The sequence below is a fragment of the Delphinapterus leucas genome, chromosome 1 (genome assembly GCF_059928025.1).
Source record: "Delphinapterus leucas isolate spDelLeu-1000000601 "Yukka" chromosome 1, BTC_Dleu_Yukka2, whole genome shotgun sequence".
Classification (NCBI taxonomy): Eukaryota; Metazoa; Chordata; class Mammalia; order Artiodactyla; family Monodontidae; genus Delphinapterus; species Delphinapterus leucas.
In genome coordinates, this window is record NC_143129.1 from 170511759 (window position 1) to 170531150 (window position 19392).

The 19392-nt window shown below is 48.4% G+C and overlaps 2 protein-coding genes across 5 annotated transcripts in view; both read left to right on the forward strand.

Annotated features, from left to right (window-relative positions):
• The first annotated feature begins 1806 nt into the window (after positions 1 to 1806).
• PAQR7 (progestin and adipoQ receptor family member 7) lies at positions 1807 to 11823 on the forward strand. 3 transcript variants are annotated; one of them, XM_089898681.1, is made up of 3 exons: positions 1807 to 1821; positions 5652 to 5754; positions 9664 to 11823. In XM_089898681.1, the coding sequence occupies exon 3, from the start codon at positions 9685 to 9687 to the stop codon at positions 10735 to 10737; it is 1053 nt and encodes a 350-aa protein (XP_089754807.1). In that variant the 5' UTR covers positions 1807 to 1821; positions 5652 to 5754; positions 9664 to 9684; the 3' UTR covers positions 10738 to 11823. The 3 variants fall into 3 exon arrangements, with proteins under 3 accessions (XP_089754807.1, XP_030619718.1, XP_022407697.1); XM_030763858.2 differs by lacking the exon at positions 1807 to 1821 and adding an exon at positions 7546 to 7630 and having other exon boundaries at positions 1865 to 5754; XM_022551989.2 differs by lacking the exon at positions 1807 to 1821 and having other exon boundaries at positions 1872 to 5754.
• Positions 11824 to 12869: 1046 nt separating this feature from the next.
• AUNIP (aurora kinase A and ninein interacting protein) overlaps positions 12870 to 19392 on the forward strand; it is a 37561-nt gene continuing 31038 nt past the window's right edge. The window contains exon 1 of one of the 2 annotated variants that reach the window (XM_022551728.3): positions 12870 to 13089. In XM_022551728.3, the coding sequence (XP_022407436.1) occupies positions 13009 to 13089 (81 nt within the window). In that variant the 5' untranslated portion in view covers positions 12870 to 13008. The other variant, XM_089898696.1, reaches the window with a different exon arrangement.

Genomic DNA, 19392 nt, shown 5'->3' on the forward strand with positions numbered 1-19392 from the left:
TGTAAATCAAAACTACAATGAGGTATCACCTCACACCAGTTAGAATGGGCATCATCAGAAAATCTACAAACAACAAATGCTGGAGAAAAGGGAACCCTCTTGCACTGTTGGTGGGAATGTAAATTGATACAGCCACTATGGAGGACAGTATGGAGATTTCTTAAAAAACTAAAAATAGAATTACCATATGACCCAGCAATCCCACTACTGGGCATATACCCAGAGAAAACCATAATTCAAAAAGACACATGCACCCCAAATGTTCATTGCAGCACTATTTACAATATCCAGGTCATGGAAGCAACCTAAATGCCCGTCGACAGATGAATGGATAAAGAAGATGTGGTATATATATACAATGGAATATTACTCAGCCATAAAAAGGAACGAAATTGGGTCATTTGTAGAGACGTGGATGGATCTAGAGACTGTCATACAGAGTGAAGTAAGTCAGAAAGAGAAAAACAAATATCGTATATTAAGGCATATATGTGGAACCTAGAAAAATGGTACAGATGAACCGGTTTGCAGGGCAGAAATAGAGACAGATGTAGAGAACAAACGTATAGACACCAAGGCGGGAAAGTGGTGGGCGGGTGGTGTGATGAATTGGGAGATTGGGATTGACATATATACATAATATGTATAAAAAAGATAGCTAATAAGAACCTGCTGTATAAAAAAAAATTAAATTAAATTAAAAATAAAAATAAAAAGGAAAAAAAACCCAAAACTGAGCCCAGAGAGAACAAGGAGGAGCCTTGCCCAAAGTCACACGGTGAGTTGGGGTACCACCACCAGGACTTGGATCCTGTCATCAGGCCTGTGTCCCACAGCTGTCTCTCTGAATGGGCTCAGAGCTCCCTGAGGGCAAAGGGGTGTCCCTCCTAGACTGTCTTCTCTCAGCGGTCCATCCATCAGGCTGATGCTTCCAAGAAGGGTTGGGGTGTCTCCCCACTCTGCCTGGTCCAGGTCTTTGTACACCTGAGGAGCTGACATGCCCTGTCATTGTTGGTCCAATATTTACTGAGGGCCTACTATGTGCAGGGATTCCTCACCCTTCAGGTGCTCCCACTCCTGCGGGGAGATGTTACACTAGGAGTAGAAAGGTGTTTCAACAGAAGTCCTAACTCTGTGCCTTAGGCTGGGCTTATCAGGCGAAGCTGCCCAAAGAAAGGGCTTTCGATGGGAACTTAAATAAGTTAGGGGAGCAGAGGTGGGGTGGAGCTCCCCAGGCAGAGAGATGAAGATGGGGAAGGTCAGGTGTGTCCCGACCAGAAGCATCCTGGAGAGGTGGGCTGTGTGGGTTTAAGTGGCTTCAGGGTTGGGCCGCACGCTCTCGCTGGGAAACTCGGGTGCTCCTGCTACAACTTGCCCCCTCCCTCTCAGGTCAGCCAGTTCCAGACTGGGAAGCTTGTGGCTCAAGGCAGCCGGAAGTGGAAACTGCTCAGCTGGAGCGCTTGCTGAGCAACGACGTCTGCTCTCTGGGCCTCCGAGTTCCCATCAGCACGAATACCACAGGAACTCCCAAGACTGTCGTCACCGGTGTGGGTGACCACTCTAGCCTCCACGTGCAACACGTGTACGCCATTGGGTAGAGGCTGCTGGCGCCCGGCCAGGCGGGCGCGATGGGCGGGCGGCGGCCTAGTCCTGGGCCCGGAGCCCCAAGCGAAGGCCCACTGCCGCCCGCCGCAGCCCCGCCCTCCCCCGGCTCGGGGCGGAGCCTCCGCCTGGCCGCCCCTTTATCTGCCCGCTTGTAGCCGGGATGCAGAGGGCCGCCGAGGGCCGCCGGGTCGCAGTCGGGCCTCCTTTTGCAACTCGGTACCGGGCTGGGGGAAAAGTGGGAGGGGCGGGCGGCGGGCAGAGGGGGCTCTCCCCGCGGGGCGGAGCGCGGGGAGCTGTGTGCAGCCGAAACTCGGGGCTAGGTGAGGTGGGGGCACGTGGGGAGGGAGTGGGAGGCTGACAGCGGGGATCAGCTGGAGTGGGGGGCCACTGAGGAGGGACTGGAGCAGGAAGGAGGAGCGGAGCTGGAGGCCGAGAGTCTCAGGGAGGAGTGGGAGGAGACTGGAGGAGAGGGGCCATCAGAGCCGGAGGGAAGCACATCTGTGAGGGAGTGAGCAGAGGCGCGAGCTTGCCTGGGAGGGCCGTGGTGTCTTGGAAGAGAATAGGCACGGAGCACGCTCCTTCCACTGAAGGAGGAATCTAGTGAGATTCTGGGGGCAAAAAGGGGCGTGAGTACCTGGAACTGGGTGATGTGAGGGGCTCCCAGTTGGGAAACCGGAAACAGTGGTAAGAGCGCTGCTGGGGCTCAGAGGGGCTCTTGCTCCAAAGCAGCTTAGGTCCCGTGGGAGGAGGAAGCCTCCTTTGGTGTCCGGAGAGCTTGAGGTTTCCTCCCACTCAGTGAGGGAAGCACTTGCCTCAAGACTATAGGCTTTGAGGACCTCTAGAGGTTTCCCTGGGGCATGCCACCGGCCCCCCCCTCCCCCTCCACTCCGGCCCAAGCCTGGCGGGAGTGAGAGGTCAGGTCAGGCCAAGGCTGGGGAGTTTAAGAGTTAGATGTATTCTCAGGGCCTGGCTGGCTGCTCCTAGGTGGATGTCCCATTAGAGCCGGACTCAGCCTCCCATCATGTGGTTTGTGCCATCGCTGAGCCCCTTAGTGAGAGGCTGCTTTTCCCCAGCCTCAGTTTCCCTGCCAAGAGGTCAGTGGTGAAACTGGTCAGTGGTAAAACCCAGGTCCCTTTTCTGTCCCCCTGGGCTGGAAACCAGCTAGTTCACCCAACCTCTCTGGGCCTGCTTTCCTCCACCAGGTGCTTCCTTTTCCTCAAAACAGTTCTGAGTCTGAGATCCTAGGAATTCTTTTAAGAGTGATTTATTTCATGCTGATCACACTTTCCAGTACAAATGGAAGCCCAAAGTGCAGTTACAAAAACAAAAGCGTTTTCTGTTCAGTTTTGGAAGACATGGAGGAAACTTTTCTTTAAACACGTTGGGTAGAACTGGGGAATTGGTTTGCATTGAGGGAGGTGACCCAGTTGCTGAGATATCAAGAAGCCAGCCAGGGATGAAAACTTTGCTTGTACAATCTGTGGCCACCCACTGGGTGCCTGGGAGTTGACCACAGCAGTTGAAGGGCAAGAGCACTGGTTTTGGAGTAAGATGTGCTCTGCCATCCTGCCTCACTCTGGGGCTGTGACAACAGCTTAGCCACAGGTTCAAAGAGCTGCTGAGAGGGAGAGGTGAAATGTGTGTAAAAGTTCTTTGTAAACAGCAAGCTACTGTAAATTATTAATGTTAGTGCCTAGTCTTATTTTTTTTTTTTTTTTAATTTTTGTGGTACGCGGGCCTCTCACTGTTGTGGCTGCTCCCGTTGCGGAGCACAGGCTCCGGACGCGCGGGCTCAGCGGCCATGGTTCACGGGCCTAGCTGCTCCGCGGCATGTGGGATCTTTCCAGACCGGGGCACGAACCCGTGTCCCCTGCATCGGCAGGCGGACCCTCAACCACTGCGCCACCAGGGAAGCCCAGTGCCTAGTCTTATTAATAATATTTCAGGCTCTGCCATATTGTGTCATCCTTGTCAGGACCCCTCAAGAGGGTTTACCTCTGACAGCCCCATTGTTAACACTGGTCTGGCTTTTTTGTTATTTTTATCTAATGAGGTTAAACTTTGCCTTTCATGGCAAGATAAAGTTGTCTTTAAGGGAGTTCCTGAAACATCAGGGCCCAGAGAAGCAACAATGAATATTTTGCATGCCAGGAAGGAGGCAAAAGAGGAAGTAGAATTATAATCAAATGATACTTAAAAGAGTTAGGTGCTATTTAGTTAGGCTGTTAAGCTCCAAATGGGCAGGGTATTAATACCCTTAGGGGTTACCCTTAGCTGTTAATTAGCTGGACTATTAGTTCTATGAGGGCGGTGTTTTAACTGCTTTGTTCACTGCAGAAGCTTCAGCTCTTGACACACAGTAAGCCTAAAACAAATATTGCTGGAAAGTCTCAGGCACTGAAGGGCCCTTTGAAGTCATTGGTGAATTTACTCTGTCCTTTGACATTTGGAGAAACAGGGCCAAGCGCGGAAGGGACTTGTCCAGGGTCACACTGGGATTGAGTGGCTGAGTCAGGACTAGAATCCAACAAAGATAGTGGAGCCCATGCTGTGCCAGAGCCAACACCTAGCTAGCATCTGTGACTTTGTTTTGCTTGAGGTAGCTATTATTATCCTCCGATTTCAAATGAAGAAACAGGCCCAGAGAGGTAAAGGGACTTTAGCAAAGTCACACAGCTGGTAAGTTCCAGACCTGAAATCTCATCCTCACATAAAAATGGGGACCTGGGTTCTCTTGAAATATCTGCCGGAGGTGAGAGGTTGGTGCCCTCCCTGGGGGGAGCAGCTCTCTCCAGTTCTTCATGGTTACCACCTGGGTGGCTTCTCTCTGGGCTGGATTTTCCTGGGCCCAAGGGCATTTCATTTGTGTGGGTGAGCCCTGTCAGGGCAGGGAGCCTGTCTGCCTCATTCACCATGTGCCCCTGCCTTGTGCCTGGCATATAGTAAACACTGAGTAAAATCTGTGGGATGGGTATAACCCAGGGCTCTCCCACTCCAAAGCCTATTCATTACCCCATCCCCACAACTTGGTCTGCTGTTTTGCCCCCAGAGGTATCAGGGGGAGACCAGGAGGAACTAGGGGTGGCAAGCCTTGGTTGAGGAAGGAGGTGAGGAGGTTGACCTTGAGTTTAGAAAAGGGGAATGTGAATTGGGAGGGCTGGGGAGTTAGGAGAGGAGAGGAGGAAGGTGCTGCTCAGATTGACAGAAGAATTCCCACCTGGGCCCTGGAGATCCCAGTTCTGAAGTTCAGCCAACCCAGGAGCCTCCCAAACCTGCGAGACATGCCCCAACCAGGCCACAGGCCTTTTGCATTACCTGCTAGCACAGTCTACCCCCTCTACCCTCCTGCTCTGGGATGGGGCTCCTGGGGCTGCTGAGCTTGAGGCCCTTTTCTCTGGGGATTTCACTTGCCAGCCATTTCTCTTGGGTCAGTGGGCAAGTGCAAATCTTCAGAGCCCTGTGAATCCAGAGGTTACTCTGAATGGTCTTTGCTGAGAACACTTTAATTATTAAACTCCAACCAAATTCCCTTGGTCCCTAAATGCATCCTCAGAGAAGGGTAAAGATTTAAAGAGACAGTTAACTTTCCAAACCCAGTGGAACCAGCTATCAAGGGCTAAAAGAGGACCGAGTTTTTTAGAGAACCCCAAGTAAATTTTTCAAGCTGGCAATATTTTAAATACTAATACTCAGGCTGGGGATACTTCAAATACCACTACTCTTAATAATAATAATTACTACTACTATTAGTAATTAATACTAATAATAGGAATCATTTATTGAATCCCTAAACAGTGCTAAAACTGTTCTCATAAATTTAATCTTTGTAGCAATCTATGAGGTAGATAATATAATTCTTATGTGGGAGCTGAGGATCAGAGAAGGATCAGAGAAGGTGAGACACTTGTCTTAGGTCACACAGCTAGTATGTTATGGAATCAGGAGTCAAACCTGGTTTGTCCAAATCTGAAGTCCATCTCCTTCACGAGTCTTTATAGTGTCTCTTTTCTCCTTGGTTCCTAACTTCCTTTCATTGTGATTCCCAGTCAGTAGAGGACAGAAGCCAATCAAATTTGCCTCACATCCATGAACCAGGCCCTGGACACCTGGTCTCAGCCCAGCTTTGCCCGCCTTGCTGTGTGATCTTGGGTAAGTCACAACATTTCAGCTAGCCCTCGGTTTCCCCAAATGTTTCATGCCAAGGTTAACCACGAGCTTCCTTCTGCAGCTAAGGCCTGGCTAGGGATGCAGAGTTTAGCCTGGATTTGACCAACGTGGGAGTGGTGATCGGGGGAGGGGAGAGGGTGGAGGTTGTCTTTAGCCCCACCCTCTGGTGACATCACACAAGACCCCTACAGTCCCTGGAAGCCCCACCCCTAGTGACCCTCACCTGTGGAAGTGCCACCCAGTGCTTGGCATCTGGCGAATTTGCCCTGTTCCACAGCAGAAGTCATCAGCCCCTGGGTTCAAGAGAAATCCTTAGGTAACCAGTGCAATTAGGGAGACTTGGAGGGGGGCCATGGAGGTGTACTGGATTGGGGTGGGATGCCTGGAACAGCCAGGTTCTGGCAGCCTGGTGGGCAGACTACTCAAAGGATGCCCTGAGGGTGCCCTCTGAATACTCACCCTCATCCTTCTGGCTCTTGCTAGACTCCTGCCCCTGCTTCTTTCCCCTGGATCCAGTGCCCCTTTCCATGGAGTCAGGAGATGGGAACTAACTCTGAAAATAGAGCTATTCAAATGGAATGGGGCCACTGGTCTAAAGGAAATAGGGCAACTTGACCTCTGTCATCCCAGTATGCAGCCTCTGGGTTCTGTGCTTAGGGCCCACTGTGTCTGGGGGAGGGGAAGGGCTGCGAGTGAGCTATCGCCCACCTGAGGAGGTAGCTGTGAGCCAGGGCTTCATTGGTGCAGAGAGAGTGGGTAGCTGGCAACTGGGTGAGTCTGAGGTCCCTGGATGCAAGTCAGTTGCTAGAAGCCTAAGGAAATAATTTATGGGAGAGGACCTAGTTGCCTGCTTTAGACCAGTGTTTTCCAAAGTAGTTCTTTGGGATGCAGTTAGGTGTGACAAGAAGCAGGGCAGCAGGAGTGGCTGCGAGTATCTGTGCTTTGCAGTTGGGGAGCTGGGTCCGGATCCTGGCTCCATCTCTCTCTCTCCCTCTCCCTCTCTCTGTATGGCCTTGGCTAAGGAGCTCCCAACCTCTCTGAATTTCACTCAACAACAAAATGGGCATAGTAATACCTACCTCACAGGCTAGTTATGAGAATTAATTGCAACAAGGCTATGAAGAGTGAGCATATAGTAAACACTTACTACATTTCAGCTAGCTTTATAATATAATCATTACTGGGAAAGGAATCCTTGGTCATGTAAGCTTGGCAAATGTAGGTTCAACAAAGTGAAGCAGGCTTCTTTGGTGCAGACCTTCTCCGAGCCTTTAATATGCTGTTATTACTTGGGAAGTTCTAAGAGTGGGATGTGGAGCATCGGACTGGACTTAACAGATCACAGGGACTCAGGAACTAAGGCACCATCGAATGTCATCATCCCCTGGTCTTTGCCCTCATGGTGGAATGGAAACGTGGCTGGATTGGGCAACTCTGGGGAAGGGCTTGCTGTCTCTGGGCTCTTGTTTTCTCAATGTAAAACAAAAGAGCTGCGAGATGCTTTCAGAGGCCTTTTCTGGTCCCCTGAAGTTCTGAGTTGGGAAGACAAAGTTGTAGACAAGGGTAGAGGCCAGACTGTTGAGGCTAAAGCCCTGTCTCTTGGGGAGGAGAAGAAATCCAGTGCTGGCTCCTCAACCAGGGGAGTTCTTATGCTCTGGACAGAAGTGGCCCCACTAATTACTTCATCAGCAAGGTCTTCTTCCTAAACCTGCCAGGCTGTCTGGGAATAGAAAGTAGTGGCGTAATGACATTTAATTCTTTCCTCCCTACCAGATGAGGAAAGGCCAGAGACCAGAGCTGACTCCAGAATGTAATGCAGGAGGAGCTCAGGGATGCAAATCAGGCTCGGGCTGTGGAGGTGTGTGGGCTGGGGGCTTGTCTTGATGTTGCCTTTGCATAGCAAGCACATTGCATTTACTTGGACCATGTGCGAATTATTGGGTGGCTTTGGGGGTGATCACGGTGCTGCTGGTGGCGGGGAACTTGAGTGCAGATCTTCTTGCCTCTTAGAATGACTGGTGCAAAGGAAGTTGCAATAAATATCTGATGAACGATGGACAGAGTACATCTGGCTGCCGAGTCCAATAAGCTTCTTGGGGGAGAATCTGAGGGAGGGGAGTTGTCTGTCTAGCTGGTTGTCTGGCTAGTTTTTCAACAGATATTTGATTTAATGAATGAAACAGTGAATAATGATAAGCCTGAATTAAGCAATTGGTACCAGGCAAAAGCAGTATATAATTATGAAATGATTAATAGTACTTGCCACCTTGTTTTGCAAAGGGCAGTTTAAGGAAGTGGTTAAGATTGCAAACTGAGTTTATATCATGCCTCTGCCACTTCCTAGGCAGGGTACTTAACTTCTCTGTGCCTCAGTTTCCTTATCTGAAAAATGGGCATAATGATAATACCTATCTGATAGGGTGCTATGATGCTTAAATGAGTCAAATATGCATAACGTGCTTAAGACACTGACACATAGCACATGCTGTGTAAGCATTTGCTATGCTTTGTTTTCCTCTCTGTTACCTCTACCATATCATGAAGTTCCTGAAGGTAGGGATCAAGTTCTTTTCTACTCTCCTGCCCACCCCCACCTTTGGGACCCGGCACAGGACATGAAGCAGAGAAGGGGCTCAGTAAGTGTTTGCTAAATGAATGAATGTGTTTTAAATGCTAAATTGTATAACCCATTATAGATCTCCCACAGGGAGAAGTAAGGGGGCATTAAGGAAGTCCCCTGGAGGTGGCAGCTTGTACTGGTTTTAAAGGATTTCAGTAGAGGGAAAGGAAGTTGGCACAGGGTCTGACATTTGGGTTAGGTGGGAAATGAGGGTGGGAGCCGGTCATGGGGTCTTGAATGCCAGGTGAGGGGTTAGATTGGATTTATTTGCAATTAGCAATGGTGGAAGGGCTGGAGGGGGGAACTTTTGAGTGAGGGTGTGGCTGAGGGAAAGGGCTGTTTTTATAGGATCAGTTGTTTCTAGGGTCTTTTGGGAAAAAAGTGGCTTTTCGAGTTGGGCCTTGAAGGCTATGAAGTATTATCAGGATGCTATTATGTTGTTTTTTCATTCAACAAACATTGAGCACCAGCTACCTGCTAAGCACCAGGGGTTCACAAAATAATAAGACAAACTGCCTACCCTGGAGGAGCTCACATTAACAATTTAATGCCCGTGAGAAGTATTATAATGGTCAAAGGATTGTAGGCACTCAAGTTAGAGGGATCATTATCGGAGGACCTCCAGGGAAAGTGTCACAGAAGAAATGGGTTTTGAGGGATGAATAGGAGTTTGCCAGATGGGCAAGATGAGGTAAATGGCTCAGATGGAGGGAATAGCTTGTGCAGAGCTATAGACATGTGAAACAGCAGGCCCACGGTTTTGATGAGGCTCTGGCTGGATGTGAAATGCACTGTGGTTGAGTAATAAGGCTAGGAAAGGTAGTAGGGACCAGATCATGTAGGGTGATGGAGGGTCAATGGCAGACCCTGGCCACTCTGAAGGAGTTAAAGGTAGAGGCAGCAGGTCTGTTAGCAAGGTCATTGTCAGGTAAACACTGATGGCAACATGAACACAGGAGAAAACAGTGAGGGTTGCTGTATAGAGCCTGGACTGGAAAGAAGTAGGATGACATAGTGAGCCTCTTTAACACAGGCCTCAAACATTTACTGAACACCTACTATGTGCCAGGCACTGTTCTAGGCACTTGAGATACATCAGGGAGAAGAACAATCATGAGTCAGAGCTGAGCTCCCCCTTAGGACAACTCCCCTCCTCTTAAACTCAGTGTAGGGATAAGGGGGTGGGGAAGAGCACAGCCCCCCAGCTGCTGCTCATGGGGCAGGAGGGTGAGGACACCAGCCCCCTGACCTTGCTCGGGCCTCTCTCCCAGCTCCTCGCCCCGCCCACAGCCATGGCCACAATGGTGGCCCAGAAGCTCAGCCACCTCCTGCCCAGTTTGCGGCAGGTCCACCAGATGCCTCGGCCGTCTGTGCAGCCAGAGCCTGTGTTCACGGTGGACCGAGCCGAGGTGCCGCCCATCTTCTGGAAGCCATACATCTATGTGGGCTACCGGCCGCTGCATAGGACCTGGCGCTTCTACTTCCGCACACTGTTCCAGCAGCACAACGAGGCAGTGAACGTCTGGACCCACCTGCTGGCGGCCCTGGTGCTGCTGCTGCGGCTGGCCATCTTTGTGGGGACCGTGGACTTCCGGGGAGACCTGCACGCCCTGCCCCTCTTCATCATTGTTCTTGCCTCCGTCACCTACCTCTCCCTCAGTGCCTTGGCTCACCTCCTGCAGGCCAAGTCCGAGTTCTGGCATTACAGCTTCTTCTTCCTGGACTACGTGGGTGTGGCTGTGTACCAGTTTGGCAGTGCCCTGGCACACTTCTACTACGCCATTGAGCCCGCCTGGCATGCCCAGGTGCAGACGTTTTACCTGCCCATGGCTGCCTTTCTCGCCTGGCTTTCCTGCGCTGGCTCCTGCTACAACAAGTACATCCAGAAGCCCGGCCTGCTGGGCCGCACTTGCCAGGAGATGCCTTCGGCGCTGGCCTACGCACTGGACATCAGCCCCGTGGTGCACCGCATCCTCGTGTCCCCGAACCCTGCCATGGACGACCCGGCTCTTCTCTACCACAAATGCCAGGTGGTCTTCTTTCTGCTGGCTGCCACTTTCTTCTCTGCCTTCGTGCCTGAGCGCTGGTTCCCTGGCAGCTGCCATGTCTTTGGGCAGGGCCACCAGCTCTTCCATGTCTTCTTGGTGTTGTGCACACTGGCTCAGCTGGAGGCCGTGGCGCTGGACTACGAGGCCCGGCGGCCCATCTATGAGCCTCTGCACACCCGCTGGCCCCACAACTTCTCCGGCCTCTTCTTGCTTACTGTAGGCAGCAGCATCCTCACTGCATTCCTTCTGAGCCAGCTGGTACGGCGCAAACTCAGTCTCGATCGGAAGACCCAGTGAAGGGGGGTGGCAGCTTTTAGGGAGGGAGGTATAGAGGGGGCCCAAGGGTCCGGGCTTGGCTCCAGATGGGAACAAGGCCTGGTAAAATTGCTTGTGTCTGGCCCTCAGTGACTTCTCTGTGCACGCCTCAGCTGCCAAGGGGGGCACTGGCCAGTCCTTGGATTTGAGGATTGACTGGAGCTGCTGGGGTCCACTTCAGGGCCTGCCCCAGCTCCCTGCCCTGGGAGAGGGAAAGAGAAAGATGTGGGGCACCCTGGTTTGCCTCCCCCCATTGCCTCTCACTTAGGGGTGAGGATGGAGGATCAGCTGGGGCCAAGACCCTGGCCTGGGCCTTCCAGATTATCTGGGAGGGGGTGAAGTTGGGATTTAGGTCAGAGTCAAATCTGAGCTGAGAGATAGAGGAAGCGTCAGCAACTGCCCTCTACCCAGATTTCACTGGTGGATAGGGAAAGGACAGGCCCAAAATGTGTGCAGGATCTTACCATTCTTGAACCCCAGCCTGAAGTTTTGGTGCTGCAGAGAGCCCCCAAAGATAGAAGATTGTGCCAAGTAGAAATGGATCCCATCCAGTACCCCATACCTCTTCAGCCACTATCCCAGACAGTGAGCCCTGACGCTCCTAGCTCTGGCCTCTATGTCCCACACATCCTGTTCCCAGTGTCCTTCCTGGTTCCCTTGTTCATGATTCAGTGTTTATCCATTCAGTGTTTCTTGGGCCTCTGCTCAGAGGCAGGCCACTGACTGGGCTCCGTGGATCAATGCAGGATGGTAAAGGCTTTAATATCGGAATGAACTGTCAGGGGAAGCACTGAGGAGGGAATAATTAGTGTTGCCTGGGATCCTCAGGGTCTTGGGTTGGGGAGGGTGAATAGGAGTTTACAGATGGAGAAGAGGAAGGGCATTCCAGGTAGAGGGAAAAACCTGTCCAAAGGCCAAGAGGTATGGAAGAAGGAGTTCACTGCGGCTGGAATTAGGAGTGGTCTGGACTCTGATGTCCTGGATGCAATAAAGTGACTGTGATAAGAGCTGCCTCTTTGCTTTTTGTCTCCTATCCTAGAGAGGGAGCCCTGGTGCCCCTTGAATCTGTTCACTGTGTTGGAGGAGGTTTTCATGGGGAGGCTGGGGGTGGGCATAGGGAGGAGGGGACAGATCCTATCTTATCTTTGCCTGGGGGTGGGGTTGGGGTCTTATTCACTATATATGTGAACTTTTTTTTTTGGTAGGAAAGGTGGGGCAGTTTTATTACTAAATAAGTTTTAGAAGTTAAAAGAATGTGTTTTAAAACACATGATTTGACAAAGATTTCACTTTTTGGTTTTTCAATCAAGGAAGATCTTATATGTTAACTTTTATGATATTGTTATATGTTAATATTTACAGTGTTGCCTTTTCCACAGTACATAAGCAATGTATGGTAATATACGTACAGTGAAGGAAAATTAGGAAGTACAGGTAAGAAAAGCAAAAAAACCCCTGAATGAATAAGAAATGTCACTCCACTGCTAAAATATCCTGTTATACATATAGTACATCTATGGAGATTGTGGTTATGGTTGCCAGCATTTCTGCATCTCTGAGGGGCTCTCAGAATTTACAAAGTACTTTCACAAACCTTATTTGATCCTCTTTAAAATCCAAGGCCACACAGTAAGCGAGAAAAGCAATACTGAAAGCTAATTCTTGACTGCAAATTTTTAGTTTTATTCTACTTAACGTTTTCTAAATCCTCTCCCATGAGGTTTCATAGTTATACTCAGCTTTTTGTTTCTTGTTTTGAATTACAAAAGTAATCCATCTAAGGTAGCACTGAGGACCCCAGCTTTGCAGTTGGCGGATCAGAGCCTCCTCTCCTCTTCCTTTTGAGATGTTCCTGAGGATTCAGCGATAAGACAAGGAAAACCCTGAGCCCTGATAGTTATCAGTAAGAAAGTGCAACTAACTCAGCAAAAAGAAAATGTGCATTCCTTGTGCAGTGTCGCGAACGCGTTCACACAGCACAGTTCTGGAATACAACTTCTGAATGAGAAAACCAGCAAGAACGTGGCCTTGGTAACATTAAGGGGTCAGGCTAGCAGGGTTTAGGGAAAGGGCGGGGCTTGGGCCGGGGCGGAGCTGACGCTGGGGGCGGTGCCTGAGCGGGGGCGGCCGCGGCGTAGCTCCGCTCCCAGCGTTGGCGCGAGATTCGAACGTCGGCGGAGTCAGTTATGGCGGTTCCCTGAGGCGGCCGGACCCCCACTCGGTTATCCCGTTGCCTTCGTCTCCTCAGCGGCCATGAGGCGCAGAGGCCCGGAGGAGGAGGAGGCCTGCGGCGTGTGGCTGGACGCGGCGGCGCTGAAGAGGCGGAAAACGCAGGTAGGGCGTTGAGGCGAGAGAGGGTGTTGGGGGAGGGGTTAGAGGCCCGGAGGTGTGAGAAGTGAGGAGTTTGGGAGGACCTGGATGTGATGTGGAGATAGACTCGGGGACCGAGAACGACTAGCTTTGGCTATTCAGGGGAGAGAGGGGCTGGAGTCTGAAGAAGGTTGAAAAATGGGGTTTGGGAAGGGTGGAGAGAAAATGGGGGCGGAAGGCAGGCAGGCTGGCGGGGGGGTGGGGTGGGGTGTGTGTGGAGAGACTGGGGCAGCGAGGTTTCGAGGTGAGGGAAGAGGGTGGAGAGAAAATGTGCTCCGAGGAGCGTAATGCAGCAGACCCCTTAACTCGGAGTCCCTTCAAGACGGTAGCAGAGGCTGAGATACGGAGGGGCGGGTGCGTACGCAAACTTCGGAAGTTCTCGCCCCGAGGTCCGTTTCTTCCCTACTTGTCAGGTTGCCGGCCATCTACCTGCCCAGAGCATGTAACTTTAGGGGAAAAAGAAGAAGAGACGGGGGGGGGGGAGCTGGCCTAATATTTATTAAGCATCCGCTGGGTGCCACATACTGTATTAAGTATTTAATGTGTGTTATACGTGTCATCAGCCTTATGGAAATGAGGAAGGTGAGGTGAGGTAATGAACCCGGGTTCACCCAACTAGGAGAACTGGAAAGCCCACCCGGGTTTGGCCCATACGCAAGATTCTCTGTTAGTCATTACAAAGAAACAAAAGTATGGGATAATAATAGTTAATGTTTATTGAGCATTTTAAGCTGGACACTGTGCTGGAATTTGTTGAGTTATCTTATTTGGTGCAATTCTATGTAGTAGTGATATAGTGATACCCATTTTACACATGAAAAACAGGCTCAAAGCAGACAGTAACGGCAGAGTTCTTGCTCTTAAGTTGCTTACAGTCTTGTGGGGAAGAAAAGATGTACAGATAATAGCAATATGTAATTTATTGATTACTTTCTATGTGTCAGGCACTTTGCTGGGACGTTACATGCCTTATCAGTGGCAGGTACTCAAAATTCAATGAAGTAGGTACTGTCATTATCTCTGTTTTATATTTTTCATATATATTTGGTCTTTGTCTTTGGTTCTTGGCTCACAGCTCCTAAAACCCTTGGAATTTCCTGCGTTATGAGTGATAATGGTGTCTTTTATATTTAATGAGGTGACTTTTGGAAAGCCCTTAGGTAACCTAAGGATGGACTGGTTGCCAGGAAAGCCATCCATGTGATTAGAGGGTTGGAACTTTCACTCCCTCCATTCCCCTACCTCTAAGGAGAGAAGGGCTAGAGATTGAATACAGTTGCCAATGGCCATTGCCTAAATCAATCATGTCTATGTAATAAAGCCTCCATTAAAAACCCAAATGGACAGGGTTCAGAGAGTTTCCAGGTTGGTGAACATGTGGAGGTGCAGGGAGAGTGGCGCGCCTGGAGAGGGCATGGAAGCCCCGTACCCCTTCCCACATACCTTGCCCTATGCGTCTCTTCTATCTGGCTGTTCCTGAGTTATATCCTTTTATAATAAACTGGTGATCTAGCAAGTAAAATGTTCCTGTGAGCCACTCTAGCAGTTGAACCTAAGGAGGGGGTTGTGGGGACCTCTGATCTATAGCCAGCTGGTCAGAAGTATAGTTAATAACCTGGATTTGGGATTCGCATCCTGAGTAGGAGGGGGTTGTTGGAACCCCTAATCTATAGCCAATTGGTCAGAAGCACAGATAATAGATAGATAGATAGATAAATAAATATATGGATGTATTTCCCCCACAAATGAGATTATATCAGACAGTTTGTTCTGCTACTCACCTTTCACTAAATATATGATGGAGCACTTTCCATGTGAGACATACGGGTTTTAGTATGGGTTTTTAAAAAGACCATTTTGGGACGTCCCAGGTGGTCCAGTGGCTAAGGCTCAGCGCTCCCAATGCAGAGGGCTTGGAGGTAAAAAGATTTAGGGCTTCCCTGGTGGCGCAGTGGTTGAGAGTCCACCTGCCAATGCAGGGGACACGAGTTCGTGCCCCGGTCCGGGAGGATCCCACATGCCGTGGAGTGGCTGGGCCCGTGAGCCATGGCTGCTGGGCCTGCGCGTCCGGAGCCTGTGCTCTGCAACGGGAGAGGCCACAACAGTGAGAGGCCCGTGTAACGCCAAAAAAAAAAAAGATTTAGCATTTGATTTGTATATTTGCTGTCTCTTAAGTGTATTATATTTAAAATGTCATTATAACTTAGAAAATAATTTCTGTTTCTTCTTCATCTATGATGCAGTTTAGTTCCCTACCCTTGAGATATGTAGCAGAGAAGGAGAAGTGGACATAACTAAGAGGGAGACGGAAATGCAAAGATATCAGAAATCTTGGCCGAGTCATCAGTGGTTTCTCTGCCAGCCTTGGAGGAGCACTGAATGCCACTCTGACATTCTGCAACTTTATTAACTTTCAGTCCATCAGCAAATGCTATGGACTGCGCCTTCAAATGTATTTAGAATGTCATCCTTTCCTACTGTTTCTACTGCTGCCACCTGAGCCAGAGTAACCCTTTGCTCACTGTTAAGTTTAAAACCATCTAGTGGTTTCTTACCTTCTAGTAAAAACCAAAATCTTTTTAATGCCCATAAGACACCATCTGGTCTTGTGTGCCCTCTTATGCCTTTTAGACCTCATCTACTCTTCGCTCTGCCTCTGTCTGCTCCAACCATACTGGCCTTGCTGTCTTTCAAGGCAAGTACATCTGTGCTTGGGACTTTTATATACTTGTGCCTGAAGTGCAAAGGGATTAGAGAGCCGCATTTCTGTGCTCCTTCATTTGTTCAAATGTGAACTTAACTGAGTTTTTTCTTAACCATCCTTTCCCTTATCCTCTACTCCCCATACTTCTAACTACCTTAATCTTGCTTTGTTTTTCTCCATAGCACTTTTCACCATCAGACATATTATATGCTGCATATTTACTTTTTCACTTATTGTCTTTCTTCCCCTACTAGAATGAAAGTTCCGTTAGGCAGTCCTTCAGAAACTTTCTGGCATGTAATAGGTACTCAGTAAATATTTATTGAATGAGCAAATGAGTGAATGGTTTAATCTATCTGGTGGGCTTGGCTTTCAGAAATGCAAATATAATGGAGCAGTGGGTGGCAGCTGGAAGGACTTTGAAGGGAATGCTAGTGAAAGCTTGAAGAGCTTTTAAGGAACTGTTTCTAAAAGTCTGATGACCTTTGAGGAGGCTGTGGGTGAGGGTTTAAAGGAAAGTGAGAAAAATCTTGGAAACTGGTTACGCGTTGACAAAGTTTAGCAACACTGTTGGCTGTAGTAAAGTGGAAGGTAGAAAATGTACCTAATGAACTGGATGATGTAGCCAAGGAGATTTCCAGGCAGAGTGTTAAATGTGCTAGCTGGGTTTTTTTTTGGCTGGTCATAGCAGAAAGCTAGAGGAGAGAGAGAAGCTGAAGGAAGGTCTGTTAAAAAGAAGCACAGCCTAGCTGGTTTTTGAAAATTCCCAGACTCTCCAGGCAGCACACAGTAGGACTTATTTATTTATTTATTTACTTATATTAAACTAAAAAAAATTGTAGTTGCTGTACAATATTATATAAGTTAAAGGTGTACAATATAGTGATTCACAGTTTTTAAAGGTTATACTTCATTTATAGTTATAAAATACTGGCTATATTCCCTTTGTTGTACAATATATCCTTGTAGCTTATTTTATTTTGTTTATTTTTTAATAGATCTTTAGTGGAGTATAATTGCTTCACAATACTGTGTTAGTTTCTGTTGTACACCAAAGTGAATCAGCCATATGCATACATATGTCCCCATATCCCCTCCCTCTTGAGCCTCCCTCCCATCCTCCCTATCCCACCCATCTAGGTCATCGCAAAGCACAGAGGTGATCTCCCTGTGCTATGCTGCTATTCCCACTAGCTATCTATTTTACATTCAGTAGTGTATATATGTCAATGCTACTCTCACTTTGCCCCAGCTTCCCTCTCCCACCCCATGTCCTCAGGTCCATTCTCTGTGTCTACATCTTTATTCCTGCTCTGCAACTAGGTTCATCAGTACCATTTTTTTCTTTTTTTTTAGATTCCATATATATGTGTAAGAATACGGTATTTTTCTCTTTCTGACTTACTTCACTCTGTATGACAGACTCTAGGTCCATCCACCTCACTACAAATAACTCAATTTCGTTTCTTTTTATGGCTGAATAATATTTCATTATATATATGTGCCACATCTTCTTTATCCATTCATCTGTCGACGGACACTTAGGTTGGTGCCATGTCCTGGCTGTTGTAAGTAGTGCTGCAGTGAACATTGTGGTACATGTCTCTCTTTTTAAAATTTATTTATTTTTGGCTGCTTTGGGTCTTTGTTGCTGCGTGTGAGCTTTCTCTAGTTGCAGTGAGCAGGGGCTACTCTTTATTGCGGTGTGTGGGCTTCTCATTGCGGTGGCTTCTCTTTGTTGTGGAGCACGAGCTTTAGGCGTGCAGGCTTCAGTAGCTGTGGCACGTGGGCTCAGTGGTTGTGGCTCACGGGCTCTAGAGCACAGGCTCAGTAGTTGTGGCACACTGATTTAGTTGCTCCACGACATGTGGGATCTTCCTGGAGCAGGGCTCGAACCCATGTCCCCTGCATTGGCAGGCAGATTCTTAACCACTGCGCCATCAGGGAAGCCCACGTGTCTCTTTTTGAATTATGGTTTTCTCAGAGTATATGCCCAGTAGTGGGATTGCTGGGTCATATGGTAGTTCTATTTTTAGTTTTTTAAGGAACCTCCATACAGTTTTCCATAGTGGTTATATCAATTTACATTCCCACCAACAGTGCAGGAGGGTTCCCTTTTCACCACACCCTTTCCAGCATTTATTGTTTCTAGATTTTTATTTTTTTTGCGGTACGCAGGCCTCTCACTGTTGTGGCCTCTCCCGTTGCGGATCACAGGCTCCGGACTCGCAGGCTCAGCGGCCATGGCTCACGGGCCCAGCTGCTCCGCAGCATGTGGGATCTTCCTGGACCGGGGCACAAACCTGCATCCCCTGCATCGACAGGCGGACTCTCAACCACTGCGCCACCAGGGAAGCCCTCCCTAGTTGTTTTAAGTGTTGGGTTAGATAGTTTATTTGAGATTTTTCTTGTTTCTTTTCTTTTTTTTTCTTTTTTAAGGATTTTTTTTTAAACATCTTTATTGGAGTATAATTGCTTTACATTGGTGTGTTAGTTTCTGCTTTATAACAAAGTGAATCAGTTATACATATACATATGTTCCCATATCTCTTCCCTGTTGCGTCTTCCTCCCTCCCACCCTCCCTATCCCACCCCTCCAGGAGATCACAAAGCACAGAGCCGATATCCCTGTGCCATGCGGCTGCTTCCCACTAGCTATCTACCTTACGTTTGTTAGTGTGTATATGTCCATGACTCTCTCTTGCCCTGTCACAGCTCACCCTTCCCCCTCCCCATATCCTCAAGTCCGTTCTCCAGTAGGTCTGTGTCTTTATTCCTGTCTTACCCCAAGGTTCTTCATGACATTTTTTTTTCTTCTTAAATTCCATATATATGTGTTAGCATACGGTATTTGTCTTTTTCTTTCTGACTTACTTCACTCTGTATGACAGACTCTAGGTCTATCCACCTCATTACAAGTAGCTCAATTTCGTTTCTTTTTATAGCTGAGTAATATTCCATTGTATATATGTGCCACATCTTCTTTATCCATTCATCCGATGATGGGCACTTAGGTTGTTTCCATCTCCGGGCTATTGTAAATAGAGCTGCAATGAACATTTTGGTACATGACTCTTTATGAATTTTGGTTTTCTCAGGGTATATGCCCAGTAGTGGGATTGCTGGGTCATATGGTAGTTCTATTTGTAGTTTTCTAAGGAACCTCCATACTGTTCTCCATAGTGGCTGAACCAATTCACATTCCCACCAGCAGTGCAAGAGTGTTCCCTTTTCTCCACACCCTCTCCAGCATTTATTGTTTGTGGCTTTTTTGATGATGGCCATTCTGACTGGTGTGAGATGATATTTCATTGTAGTTTTGATTTGCATTTTTCTAATGATTAATGATGTTGAGCATTCTTTCATGTGTTTGTTGGCAGTCTGTATATCTTCTTTGGAGAAATGTCTATTTAGATCTTCTGCCCATTTTTGGATTGGGTTGTTTGTTTTTTTGTTATTGAGCTGCATGAGCTGCTTGTAAATTTTGGAGATTAATCCTTTGTCAGTTGCTTCATTTGCAAATATTTTCTCCCATTCTGAGGGTTGTCTTTTGGTCTTGTTTA

What these genes read in the sequence shown, in the direction of transcription:
- PAQR7 (XM_030763858.2), top strand. Translation starts at nt 7,586, where the DNA reads ATGCAGGAGGAGCTCAGGGATGCAAATCAGGCTCGGGCTGTGGAG. An exon ending in ATCAGGCTCGGGCTGTGGAG is followed by an intron (nt 7,631 to 9,663) that starts GTGTGTGGGCTG and finishes CCTCTCTCCCAG; the next exon opens with CTCCTCGCCCCGCCCACAGC.